Source organism: Brassica napus, chromosome C5 (assembly GCF_020379485.1).
Source record: "Brassica napus cultivar Da-Ae chromosome C5, Da-Ae, whole genome shotgun sequence".
NCBI classification, from domain to species: domain Eukaryota; kingdom Viridiplantae; phylum Streptophyta; class Magnoliopsida; order Brassicales; family Brassicaceae; genus Brassica; species Brassica napus.
The window spans coordinates 14127241-14141494 of record NC_063448.1 but is presented as its reverse complement, the minus strand read 5'-3'; the positions used below and the strand labels follow the sequence as shown (position 1 = coordinate 14141494).

Sequence of the window (14254 nt, the reverse complement as noted above, 5' to 3'; positions counted from 1 at the left end):
GGATTGACCTTAAACCGGTGGCATTAGAAAGCTAACTCAAAGCTCTATCGAGTGTCAAAAAATGAGCTCAATCACACTGAGGGAAGGTCTCCATACATATCTAAACATTAGACATGTATGTGCAGCTCTGCACCTCAAAAGGCTCCAAAAGACACCAAAATCACCGCTTTCCTCCAAATCGTCCATGAACCTGTAAACACTCTAAATAGACTCTATATCGTAGTAAATATCTTAAAACACATATATACCATGGCTAATAATGGGTAAAATCCATGGTATATCACACTGCATCATCCAATTAATCCAGGTAGGATGAAACCCCAATCTCTCTAACACTGCTCTAATGAACGACCATTCAAATCTGTCATAAGCCTTACTAATGTCTGTTTTGACAGCCATTGTGTAGTGTTTGGTGGCTCGGGAGATATTAAGAAAGTGCAGGACCTCGTGTGTAATCAATATACATTGTCAGAGATAGCTCGCTCAGGTACAAACGCAGACTGATTCTCTGAAATGATATCTTGGAGGATCGGTTTTAGACGGATAGATAGAAGTTTGGAGATGATTTTGTAGTAGACATTACAAAGAGCTATTGGTCTGTAGTCAGCCACCGTGATAGGGCTAGTAATCTTTGGGATGAGTCTTATGTGTGTCGCATTTATAGCGAACGGAATAGCACCTACTATGAAGAAATTTTGAATCTCCTTTGTGATTGCAGGACCAACAATGTCCTAGTTGGTTTGAAAAAAACTTGCTGTAAAGCTATCAGGACCCGGAGCTTTATCAGGATGTATAGCGAACACGGCATCCTTGATCTTTTGTGCCATTGGGGTGGAGATCAGTTTTGCATTCATGTCTTCAGTGATGCATGGAGCAAGGGCCCCGAAGACCACGTCCGCTGCAGGAGGATTTATAGACGTGAAGATGTTATTGAAGTAGCTCGAGATGACAGAGGCAATCTGTTCGTCCTCATAAACAGGTACTCCCTGGGCATCCTCCATAACAGTGATTCTATTACGAGCTCCCCTCCCCTCTGTAGCTGCGTGAAAATACCATGTGTTTCTGTCACACAGGGACAACCATAGCTGCCTGCTCCGTTGCTTCCAAAACTCCTCTTCTGACTTGTAGGCACAGAGAAGTTGTTAATTAAGGGAGGAAAGATAAGCGTCATCAATTGTATGAGCCGTCATAGCTATGTCAAGCTCCCCTCTCAACTGGTTTATGGTTTTCTGGATGTTCACGTAATGATTCTTGCTCCAGTTAGAGATAGCGTGCATGCATCGTGAGATCCTGTCCATAACCGAGAGGTTAAGATTTTCCTTCCAGGCCTTGTCGATGAGTAGTTTAAGTTCCTGACTATCTCTCAATCTTCTGTCATATCTAAATAATCGTTGAGGCTTCTTCCTCTTAGAGTTGAAGGTGGAGATGACAGGGAGATGGTCAGATCCTTCAAACTGTAGGTACTGAGATCGTCCATTTGGGAATAGGTCAGACTATGCACTATTAGCAAGGGTCCAATCTAGGCGGCAGTGCACTAGATGGTCACCTCTCTTGCCTCTCCAGGAGAAAAAGTTCCCCGAGTGCCTAATATCGACCAAATCACAGGAGCAAAGGAAATATCTAAAGTTAGAGAACGAACTCTCGGGTCTCTCTGTTCCACCTGATTTCTCTGCATTGGAGAGAAGTTCGTTGAAGTCTCATGTCAGAAACCAAGGAGAGTCACTAGCAGCAGAGATGGTAGTAAGATAGTTCCAGACTTCCTGTCGTAAGTGAATCTCTGGCGCACCATACACAAAAATGCTCTGGAAATTGGTGTTCTTATAGGTAATGGTTGTGTCTATTAAATTTCGATTAGAAGACATGACCTGAATATCAATATCAGAACGCCAGAGCAGTGCTAATCCTCCAGCCCCATGACCTTGAGGAGAGACTAGGAAGTGTGATTCCAACTGTAAGCTTTCAGTCTCCTTTAGAATGTTTTCATCTTGGTTCTTTGTTTCTTGGAGGAAAATAATATCGGGGGAATGCTTTTTATTAACATCTATGAGTCTTTGGACTGTTGCAGGATTCCCTATACCGCAACAGTTCCAACTCAACATTACTAAGGAAGCTGGGGAGGGGGGTTTGGGAAAATCCTGCTGATTCCCTTGTGAAGTAGAGCAAGTCGGGAGAGGGGGAAGGAATCCCCTGCTCGTTGTAACATGGCTGTTAGTCCTCTGGAGTATAAGAGACACGTGAGGAAAACCATGTCGAGAAGGTGAAGCATGAGCTTGTGACAAGAGGCGTCTTCTGGAGCTAGCTCCCAGGAAAGCCTTTGGGCTGGCAGGTGTAACTTTCGTCTTCGGAGTCCTAGTAAGGTTGGCATGCCTGTGGGGGGCAGCATGTGCTTGAAGATCCGAAGATGGGAGCATATGGGTAGAGCTTAGATTAGGCAGGTCCTCTTCGTCATACGGGATTGGTTGGGCACTTTGAGTATCCGCTCTTGATGCCAGCTTAGCAGTGGCTGCTGCAATGATATTTGCTGCTGTTGAAGCCATGAGTCCATGTTCTTCTCCATGGTTGACTCTCTGCTGACGAGCTGCTCTTTCTACCGGGTCAGATACATTGGTGTATTGGAATGTGACTTCTTTTAGAGATCTTGGAGAACCTCCTCTGTAGAAATTCGAGCAGACGTTGGGAAGTCACAAGTTGCTAGGTTGTGTTCCAGGGGGGGTCATCCAGTTAAACTAGTGTCAGTTGGGTGGGCCTCCATTTCTCCATCGGGGATCTGCGCAGGTGTAGTAGAGCTGATATGGGTTCCACTTTTCCTTACTCATTGGTGATCTTGAGAGGGATTTGGTGGAGCTCTCGATGTGTTTGAGAACCCCCTATGGGACCTGTCTCTGAGGGCTCTGGGAGACTGAGGTGATCTACGCTGTCCGCCAACCTGGTGAGAAGAGGAGATTCTAAGATGATCTTGATAGGTGATATTGGGTTGAGATCCCCATGTGGAACAATTTTGTTTTTTAGAGGGTGACCTCTAGATGGTGCTGCAGGTAGTCTCTCACCAAAAAGCCTACCATGGCGATCGACTCTCTGGCTGAATGAGGTAGCACGGTACTCCAATTTTTGTTGGTTCAATGCTGAGGATCTGTGGGGTACTCCCTCAACAAAGGAGCGATGCGAGGACGAGGAATGGTTTCTACTAGGGTCCATGTGAGGATTCTCCTTATAGAACTCTAATGGAGGTTGTTTTGGAACATCTTTTGGGCCTTGGGGGCAATGTTTGGCAAGATGACTAAGTCGATTGCAGATAGATCACTGCTTTTCCAATCCCTCATAAACTAGTTGGACCTCTAGTTCTTCTCCTGAAGCAAATTCGATGAGAGGGTCTTTGATGAGGGGTTTCAAACCATCAATTGAGATACAAATCTTAGCTGAAGTCTTCGAGATGCAGTAGTCCTCTAGGGTACCTAGTTCATGACCTAGCTTGTAAATAATCTTCTGATGCCAGTAGTGGAGAGGTAGCCCATGGAGCCGTATCTAGAAAGGGATTTGCGACGAGAAAATGGGGGAAAGCACCGGTTCCCATTTTGAATCATCAGCATCCAATGAGATTAGTGATACGGCCTATTAGCCAACACTTCATGGAGATCTTCTTCCAGCTCAAAACGAAACTGGAAGCAGGACTGGCCTAGGTCAGACCCAGTGACAGAACCTTTGATAGCCCATTTGTTTGGAAGAGAAGAGAGTAGAGCTCCAATAGGTTGCTCACCTGGGTTCGAGACCCTCCCTATGAGCGTAAGGGCATTATCCTTGATTAGATCTGAGGTATCAAACTCCAGAGCTTTGATGCGCTTTCGAGCTTGTTCTTGAGGTTGGAAAGCTGTGGATTTACCTTTCTCAGCAGCGGTGAATCTTCTTGAGGCCATGTCGAGAGAAAGTTGAAGCAGCTATCGAAAAAACTTTGTTGAGATGGGTTTGAGTAGGGGACACAAACAGCCTCTCGAGGAGTAACCATCGACTCGATGCTGGGTCCCGACCCCGCGTTAATACCCTCCGGCGACCCTAAAGAGTCGGTCGGAGCAATCAAACCCGGCGAAGACTTGCTAAGGACCGATGGGTTTATACGAAAGTGGGAACAATTTGAAAAAGATGAGGAGAGGACAGAGTGGTTTTAACCAAAAGAGGTAAAAAACAAGACAGGAAAGGGAAACCATGTGCTTCAAGCTGTTGGGTAATAACCAATACGTCGCCACAGAGTGTTTTTTTTGTTAATATAGTCTAGCTTTGCTCTGGACTTTTTGTTTCAATTTCTTAAAGCTTTGTTTTAAGAGATTTTAGGAGGGGTTCTTCCCAAAATAATAAACCCCACAACTACATACACATATACAATATATACATATATATATGCAAGTTTAGAACTCTAATTGGTATAACCTCCATTGGAGGTGCTCTAATATAGCATAAAGGTAACGTTAAAGGAATGCTGGTAAAAGACCAATTGTCTAGAAGAATAGTAGAAAAGCAATCATTTAGAACCAGATGAACAAAAATACTCGAGTACTTGAAAGGAGAAATATCAAACTCTTTATTGAAATCTAAAACAAGCACAATAGCACAATCTAGTTGAAAATTATGCAACTTGAACATGAGATCACCCCACCGATTGATCGCGCAACTTTTGTGGGAACCGAAATTCACACCGTCGATTATAATAAATAATAATGGAGTAAAACCGAGTGAACCCGTTTTTCCTTGAAGGTCTGAATTCTCTGCGTAATCATTTTAGAACGATAAAAAGATAGATAATCGCTCAGAGGTGTTTTATTGAATAGTATGAATACAAGATTTCTCCGAGAGGAGTAGAGATATGCTAACTATCGGAACAACATGACAAGAGGCGGCCAAGACGTCCTAAGCCTTGCCGTGCTAGTCTAACCACCTAAGCCCTAAGTTCTCTAAGCTAGCAGGAGTTCTCTAAGTCTAAATTCTCGGATCCCCTTTTCTTCTGCTCCTGCTCTCCTTATATAGTCGCTCTAGGTCGGTGGCCCATCCTTCGCCTTCGGGCCCAAGTCTATCTCTCTTGGAAATATTCTATTTTTCGTCGATCTTGATAGTTATCCTCGAATCTTTACATTTATCTTTGGAAACTTAGCATTTATCGTATTTCTGCGAGTTAGGACAAACCGTCATAACTTTTATGGGCTCGAATCCCTTCTGAGAGCGTAGATGGGCCTCTAGACCAGTTTGAATCCTTGCAGACCGTTCTTAGGCCTTTTGGCGTTTATACGATTTCTCGGTTTTAGTCATAAAACTTCGAGAATAACTTTAATCAAAACGAAACGAGAAGTATATGGTCCCGAAGGTCGGATATCACAGCTATACGGAAGATACAGGAGTCGAAGTAAGTCGGACAGGCCGGGATCAAGTCGAGCTCGCCGGGCGAGCCGACTCGCGTGACGGCCGAACTCGCCGGCGACCACAACCACACGACGGTTCAGCTCGCCGGGCGAGTGCAACCACACGACGGTTCAGCTCGCCGGCGAGCTGACCGACGTGATGGTTGAGCTCGCCGGCGAGCTGACCGACGTGATGGTTGAGCTCGCCGGCGAGCTGACCGACGTGATGGTTGAGCTCGCCGGCGAGCTGACCGACGTGATGGTTGAGCTCGCCGGCGAGCTGACCGACGTGATGGTTGAGCTCGCCGGCGAGCTGACCCGCGTGATGGTTCAGCTCTCCGGCGAGTGGCTTTTGTGCGGGATTCGCTCGTTCGTTCACTTCCGATCTTTCTTTCAGTGAATGTTTTGCAAGAAATCCGTGAATAAGAAATAATCATAGCCGTTGACTTCGAAATAACCATTTTTGACCCCAACAACTTTCACACGACACTCAAACGTGAACCACTAGTTTGACGTTTACTTCACCGGACCACTCTAAAGCCATCTTGTAGATACAAAAAAAAACATTATCATTTTGGCTGGCTTATAACTATTTTTTTCGTTTGAAAATGGCAGGTTTGTAACCTTAAATTAATACACAACTTGGCCTCGAGATCTAAAATGGCAGATATAGTCAATCTTCACATACGTGGCCGATCTTTTTAGAGTTTCCACGTGCGAGAATCGTGAGGTTTTACTCTCACCGTCTCATTGACATCTAAAGGCTAGAATCATGCCCAGTTCAACACTATAAATAGAGTCCTTTAGAGGCTAACAGAATCATGCCCAGTTCAATCACATATACAATATTTATTTTCATTTTCCTTTCTGTAAGAAAGAAAGAAAATGGAATCTCATGCCGTTTCGCCAGCCCGGAAACAACACGTAGTTTGCGTGCCTTACCCAGCGCAAGGCCATATCAACCCGATGATGAAAGTGGCTAAACTCCTCCACGCGAAAGGCTTCTATGTAACCTTCGTCAACACCATCTACAACCACAAGCGTCTCCTCCGGTCCCGTGGATCCAACGCCCTAGACGGGCTTCCTTCCTTCCGGTTCGAGTCCATCCCCGACGGTCTACCGGAGACTGACGTGGACGTCACACAGGATATCCCTGCCCTTTGCGAGTCCACCGTGAAGAATAGTCTCGCTCCGTTTAAGGAGCTTCTTCGACGGATCAACGCCCAAGATGAATCCCCTCCAGTGAGCTGTATTGTATCGGATGGCTGTATGAGCTTTACTCTTGATGCTGCTGAGGAGCTCGGTGTCCCGGAGGTTCTTTTCTGGACCACTAGTGCCTGCGGCTTGTTGGCTTACTTACACTACCATAAGTTCATCGAGAAAGGGTTATCTCCACTCAAAGGTATATTATATTAGTGTATATCGTATACGTTTAGATAATGATTGTTGATACTTATCTATAACTCTAGAGCGTATCTCTAGATCTGGTCTTATCAAAGATCTTGTACGTGTTGTATAAATAAGCTCTCATGACATCAATAATATACACATTGAAACCTATCTTACATGGTATCAGAGCTTGCGATCAACCTCTGACCTAATTGTTTCTGTATTTTTTTTTTCTTCTCGCCAAATCATATGGCAAACTCAAACAATACCTCAGCCGAAATGGTTCTTGTCTTCAACCCCTCAGACGCAAAATCGTCCTTAATCTCACTCAACATGAATGGGATCACGAAACTCACTTCGACAAACTTCATCACATGGAGACTTCAAGTCCAAGCTCTGCTTGAAGCTCATGAACTCCATGTCTTTGTGTCCGAAACAGATCAAACTCCTTCGGAGACAGTTACTGATGCAGACGGTAATGTCACACCAACTCTGTCCTTACCAGTCTGGAAGAGACAAGATCGACTACTTTACAGTTCTCTTCTCGGAACTCTTTCACTCAACATCCAACCTGTGCTTGCTAGAGCAAACACAACTCGTGAAATTTGGAAGCTACTCCACAACACCTATGGCAAACCATCACGTGCACACGTCAAACAAATCAAACAAAGTTTGAAAAAGAGCAACAAGGGAACACAGACAATAACCGAGTACATGCGTGGAATCATGGCCAAATCTGATCAACTTGCACTACTTGGAGCAACACTAGAACATGAAGATCTCCTAGATTACATCATGGAAGGACTCACTGACGACTACAAAGCTATCGTCGAGATGGTGAATGGCCGTGACATTCCCATAACTCTAGAAGAACTTCATGAAAAGCTTCTCATCCGAGAGAATACTCTCTCAACAACAGAGGATATCAATGGAATCTCTGTCCCAGTAACAGCAAATACAGCTCAATCACGTCAGCATCAGCAAACTCAACAAACTCAGAGACCACAACACAGAGGACAATCACCAACTCGTGGGGGTTTTCAGGGAAGAGGTCGTGGCTATCTTGGAAAGTGTCAGATCTGCGGTGTTCAGGGACACAGTGTACGTCGATGCCCACATTACTCCTCTGCCTCTCCACAGTACAGTCCTCAATACCGTCCAGGGGCACCGTTACTACAGACACCACAGTGGCATGCTCCTCAACAAGTGGCTCATCCCCAATGGAATCCTCAGGCTCACTATACAACTGCGAGCACAACTGACATGTCCATGTCACCTTGGCTACTTGACAGTGGTGCCTCGCATCATATAGCCTCAGACTTCAATAACCTGTCGCTGCATGCACCGTATCAAGGAGTTGATGACGTTATGATAGGCAATGGAACTGGATTACCAATCACCCACACTGGTTTAACCAAACTTCCTTTCTCTTCTCGACCTTTAACACTTACTAATGTTCTTTGTGTTCCATCAATGAAGAGAAACCTTATCTCAGTTAACAAACTCTGCAAGACTAACAATGCTATGGTACAAATGTGCCCTTCTGATTTTCAGGTGAAGGATCTCAGAACGGGGGCAACACTGCTCAACGGCAAGGCCAGTAAAGGTGTTTATGAATGGCCGACTGAATTCCCATCTAGTTTTAACAGTGCTTTGGCTTTTTCTTGTTTTAAAACTTCAAAATCGGGTTGGCACTCGCGTTTAGGCGACCCAAACTCTCAAACTCTTAATCATATGCTTTTAAGTTTTCATTTACCAGTATCGTCTCAATCATCTTTACCTTGCAATTCTTGTTCCAGCAATAAAACACACAAACTTCCATTCTCAAACACCACCCTATCATCTACTCGTCCACTTGATATCATATTCTCTGATGTCTGGACATCTCCTATTTATTCAATTGATGGCTACAAGTATTATGTGCTATTTGTTGATCATTTTACAAGGTACACTTGGTTGTTTCCGATGAAAGCAAAATCTCAAGTTGCTCAGATCTATCCAGCTTTCAAAATGCTGGTGGAAAATCGATTTAAGTCAAAGATAACAACCCTGTACTCAGACAATGGGGGCGAGTTTGTTGGCCTACGGTCGTATCTAGCTCAGCACGGCATTGCTCATCACACGACACCACCACACACGCCGGAGCACAATGGTGTGTCTGAACGCAAACACAGACACATCGTGGAGACATGACTAACGCTTCTTCAACACGCCGGCATACCAAATACATATTGGAGCTACTCCTTTGCCGCTGCAGTCTACCTCATTAATCGCATGACAACACCGGTGCTAGCACACTCATCTCCGTTCCAAGTCTTGTTTCAAACATCACCAAACTACAGCAAGCTCCGCTCCTTTGGATGTCTCTGCTATCCATGGATACGACCCTACGGTACCAACAAATTCACTCCTCGCTCGACCCCATGTGTCTTCTTGGGTTATTCACTTACTCAAAGTGCCTTTATATGTCTTGATGTTCCTAAATCTCGCGTCTTTATATCTCGACATGTCGTTTTTCATGAGTCTATCTTCCCATTTTCATCTTTTTCAAATATGTCTAATGTGTCTGATGATCATTGCGTGTCTAACTCTTCAAATTCAGCTTCCTCTGTTCCAATATTCAGTCAGTCAGTCACAGCACCTTCGGCGCCTACAACAACAGCGTTGCCTCCGGTCTCAGACACTTCACCAACAACTACAACAGCACCACCACCACCGTCTACGACAACACCAACAACATCAGACAACAACACATCACTCACAACTCAGTCAAGCAACATGCACTCCATGACAACCCGATCCAAAAACAACATCACCAAACCAAATAAGAAGTATGGCCTCGCGGCTATACTTGCAGAACTGGAACCAGTCAACCTTGCACAAGCACTGAAAGACAAACGATGGCGAATGTCCATAAGTGATGAATACAACGCCATAGTCCGCAACAGAACATTTGAACTTGTTCCTCGGTCACAAGCTACAAACATTGTAGGCTGTCGATGGATCCATCGCATCAAATACAATCCAGACGGCACTGTCAAAGGGAACAAGTCGCGCCTGGTAGCCAAAGGATTCCATCAACGGCCAGGAATAGATTTTAATGAAACATTCAGTCCAGTCATCAAACATGCCTCCATACGTTTAGTCATTGGCTTGGCAGTTGCTAGAAACTGGGCTCTTAAGCAACTTGATGTCAACAACGCATTCCTGCAAGGAGATCTCCAGGAGGAAGTCTACATGACTCAGCCACCTGGCTTCGTTGACAAAGACAAGCCGGATCATGTATGCAGACTTCGCAAGGCTATATACGGTCTCAAACAAGCTCCTCGAGCTTGGTACAATGCTCTACGTGATGCTCTCCTCAGTGTTGGGTTCACAAACTCACTGGCTGATGCATCCCTGTTCGTGCTCAGCTCAGGAAGTCTACTCATCTACATCCTAATATACGTCGATGACATCATAGTAACAGGCAACAACCTGGTGGAGATCACCAAGTTTATTAAGTATCTTTCATCTCGCTTCTCTCTCAAGGACCTTGGCGATCTCTCGTACTTCCTTGGCATGGAGGCTCATCGGTCTTCAGCAGGGCTCCACCTTACACAAACCAAATACATCACCGACGTACTCACCAAAACCAAGATGCTAGGAGCCAAAGCTGTCGCAACTCCTATGTGCTCCACGCAAGTCTTAACTCAGAAAGGAGGTGTGTCTCTTGAGGATCCTCTCACCTTTCGAGCGATAGTAGGAAGTCTGCAGTATCTCTGCCTTACACGCCCAGACATAGCCTTTGCAGTCAACCGATTGTCACAGTTTATGCACTGTCTGACAACACTTCATCTGGAGGCTGCAAAACGTGTACTTAGATACCTCGTTGGCACTGCGAACAAAGGGTTATTCTTCTCCCGCAACACACCGCTAACACTTCATGCCTACTCGGATGCAGACTGGGCTGGAGATCAAGATGATTACACGTCTACAGGAGCGTACATTGTCTACCTAGGCAAGCAACCTATTTCGTGGAGCTCAAAGAAGATGAAAGGTGTTGCTCGGTCAAGCACAGAGGCCGAATACAGAAGCCTCACAGCAACAGCAGCAGAAGTTATGTGGATTGCGCATCTACTTCGAGAACTTCGTTTTCCACTAACCGCTACACCAACACTGTACTGTGACAACATCGGAGCTACGTACCTCGCAGCAAATCCGGTCTTTCACTCACGAATGAAACATCTGGCCTTGGACTATCATTTTGTCCGTGAGATGGTGCAACGCAAGTTACTTCGAGTGTCACATGTCAGCTCCACTGATCAGTTAGCTAATGCCCTGACCAAACCACTTCCGCGGGCAAGGTTTCATGATCTTTTTGTCAAGATTGGACTGTCTCCGACTCGTCCATCTTGAGGGGGCGTATTAGTGTATATCGTATACGTTTAGATAATGATTGTTGATACTTATCTATAACTCTAGAGCGTATCTCTAGATCTGGTCTTATCAAAGATCTTGTACGTGTTGTATAAATAAGCTCTCATGACATCAATAATATACACATTGAAACCTATCTTACATATTATTATTACTTTTGATAAATGGTTTAATACGTGTTACAGGAAATTATATTAACGTAGAAACCCATAAGAAACCACATGTTCACGAGTGAGTTCATGACTATAATTTATGAGGTAGGATGTACATATTTTCGTAAAACGCACTGCTTAAGTTTTAAGAAATATCAAGTTGCATTAGGTTACATAAAAATTTATAACACCTAAATAATGATGGACAGAGCAATTCATTCAATTGAATCTCTATAACAGTATTTATAATCTAGCGGGATGGGTACAAAATATATATTGAACATTGATGGTTGAACAATCATATAATTTGACCCTTCGCTTCCTTTATTTCTTCTTGAAAAAGGCTTGCGATAAAATGTTTTATTTTGCTAGATTTATCAAAAGAATATGCTAGAAATTCAATGATTTCTCACGAGTCACGCCAGAAGATGTAATAATATAATAATAATCCGCAACCAGTTGGGTTTCTTTACTTGACATAAAAAGTTGGTGGGAGACCATGAACGATTTTTATGTTGAGAAATGGTAGTTGGAAATAGCTCATAACTTAAGTTCATCATAAATAGCTATTAAATCAAACTTTAGGTAGCAAGAAGACAGCTAAAACGTAGCTTAGAAATTAGAATATATAAATTGTCAAAAAAATTTAAATACTACGTTTGGTTATTTGAACATAATAACGTTCTTTTTTGGACATAATAACGTTCTTTTGTTAGCACTAAAAAAAACTTAATGAAGATATTTGAAGCGCAGGCGCATAAATAAACTTGATCACGACAAAACAATTTTTTTTTTGACAAAACGTAAAAATATTAAAATCTATACAAGTAATCCCTTAGTCAAACCTATATCAAATAGAATTAGGTCAAAGTTTTCTTATATACTTTTCTGACTGGCATTGCTGGCTAATAATAAACTTTTCCGGCTCAGTACACTACCGATAATTCTGCATATTAATACGGTGCTTTTATTTTAATGAAGATAATGCCAGCTAGATGTTTAAACTAATTACTAATAAAATGATAGTGGATTTGGCAGATGAGAGTTACTTGACAAAGGAGCATCTAGACACAATTATAGATTGGATTCCATCGATGAAGAACCTAAGACTAAAAGACATCCCTAGCTTCATCCGTACGACTAACCCTAACGACATAATGCTCAACTTCCTCGTTCGTGAGACCGAACGAGCCAAACGTGCTTCTGCCATCATTCTTAACACGTTCGACGATCTCGAGCTTGACGTCATCCAATCCATGCAATCTATTGTACCTCCGGTTTACTCCATTGGACCGCTCCATCTACAAGTGAAACAACAGATCAGTGAGGATAGTGAACTCGGACGAATGGGATCGAACCTGTGGAAAGAAGAGGCGGAGTGTATGGATTGGCTAAATACCAGAGCTCCAAACAGCGTTGTTTACGTTAACTTTGGGAGCATAACTGTGATGACAGCGAAGCAGCTTGTGGAGTTCGCTTGGGGTTTAGCAGCAACGGGAAAAGAGTTTTTGTGGGTAATACGGCCGGACTTAGTAGCCGGTGAGGTATCCATGGTTCCACCTGAGTTTCTAACGGAGACGGCGGACCGGAGTATGCTGGCGAGTTGGTGTCCTCAGGAGGAAGTCCTATCTCATCCCGCGGTAGGAGGGTTCTTAACACACTGTGGATGGAACTCGACGCTTGAAAGTATTTGCGGTGGAGTTCCTATGGTTTGTTGGCCATTTTTCGCTGAGCAGCAAACAAATTGTAAGTTTTGTTGTGACGAGTGGGAGATTGGTGTTGAGATCGGTGGAGATGTGAGGAGGGAGGAGGTTGAGGCGGTGGTTAGAGAGTTGATGGATGGAGAGAAAGGTAAGAAAATGAGAGAGAAGGCGGAGGAGTGGCGGAGCTTGGCTGAGAAGGCGACGGAGTGTAAGCGTGGTTCGTCGGTTGTAAATTTCGACAAGGTTGTTAAGGTTCTTCTAGGGGAGTAAAATACTCTGCTATTGGACTATATTGTTTTTAGTTTTTTTTTCTTAAACTTTTCATTCGTCTGTGAATCATGTCATGTTATCCTCCTCCTAAGTTATCAATTTGAGATGACAAATAAATGGTACTTAATCAACGGTATGTGGACAAGGCCGTGCCGGACTTTTTCTAAGTTAGAAGCATAGAAATTTTTTGGCCCCTTAATTTATTTTAATATAAAATATTTAACCTAAAATAACTGATAAAACAAAAATAATACAAAAACAGTGATAAGCTATCTCGAACACGTGGACTGATCAACTATAGCAGCTACACAACCACTGAAGCAATGACAATTTTAAAGAAATTGGCCCCAAAATAATACTTATTCTAACCAGCCCAAAAGCTAATGCTTGATTTGTTTTGTATCAGGCACGGCCCTGCATGTGGACACACATGCCCACAACTTTTGAGTTTGAAATGACTATGAATAAGCTCATGGGATTTCATTCCCCTCCATCCATCCCTCTATAATTCACTCAAAGTAAAGGATATAAGGGCATGAATTGTAATGTACCATGACAAAAATTGAATCAAACCAATATTAACTGGTTTTGAATTGAAATTTTGTGATACTGATAGTTACCATACCAAATTATTGATCTATGTAGACTGGCTTAAGTAGGATATTTTTTTGATTGAATTTTGATCATCATTTTTTGACAAAGTATTGAAATTTAATCATCCATACATATTATCTTGTTTTCGATTATGCTAGTCCTGATTACTATTGAAGAGAATGTTGAGTAAGAGCTAGTTTAAACTTTCGAGAAAAAGTCTACTAGCTGGTTTCTTTGAGAAGAGTGGCCGTGAAGGTCCACAAAAGTTATACAGGCATACACATACACCATTATCAAGATTATTATTTTTTTCCTAAAAAAACATTAGTTTTCGGGGAAATGGGGG

The 14254-nt window shown here is 43.3% G+C and overlaps 1 protein-coding gene across 2 annotated transcripts; it reads left to right on the top strand.

The window, feature by feature from the left end:
• The first annotated feature begins 6171 nt into the window (after positions 1–6171).
• On the top strand, positions 6172–13445 carry LOC106397643 (UDP-glycosyltransferase 85A2). 2 transcript variants are annotated; one of them, XM_022702335.2, is made up of 2 exons: positions 6172–6783; positions 12368–13445. In XM_022702335.2, the coding sequence occupies exons 1-2, from the start codon at positions 6267–6269 to the stop codon at positions 13312–13314; spliced, it is 1464 nt and encodes a 487-aa protein (XP_022558056.2). In that variant the 5' UTR covers positions 6172–6266; the 3' UTR covers positions 13315–13445. The 2 variants fall into 2 exon arrangements, with proteins under 2 accessions (XP_022558056.2, XP_013693715.2); XM_013838261.3 differs by having other exon boundaries at positions 6185–6783; positions 12380–13445.
• Positions 13446–14254: the final 809 nt, after the last annotated feature.

Bases quoted from the DNA above. Each gene is read 5' to 3' on its own strand.
- LOC106397643 (XM_022702335.2), top strand. From the start codon at position 6,267: ATGGAATCTCATGCCGTTTCGCCAGCCCGGAAACAACACGTAGTTTGC. The intron at 6,784-12,367 runs GTATATTATATT...ATAAAATGATAG, and splicing joins AGGGTTATCTCCACTCAAAG to TGGATTTGGCAGATGAGAGT.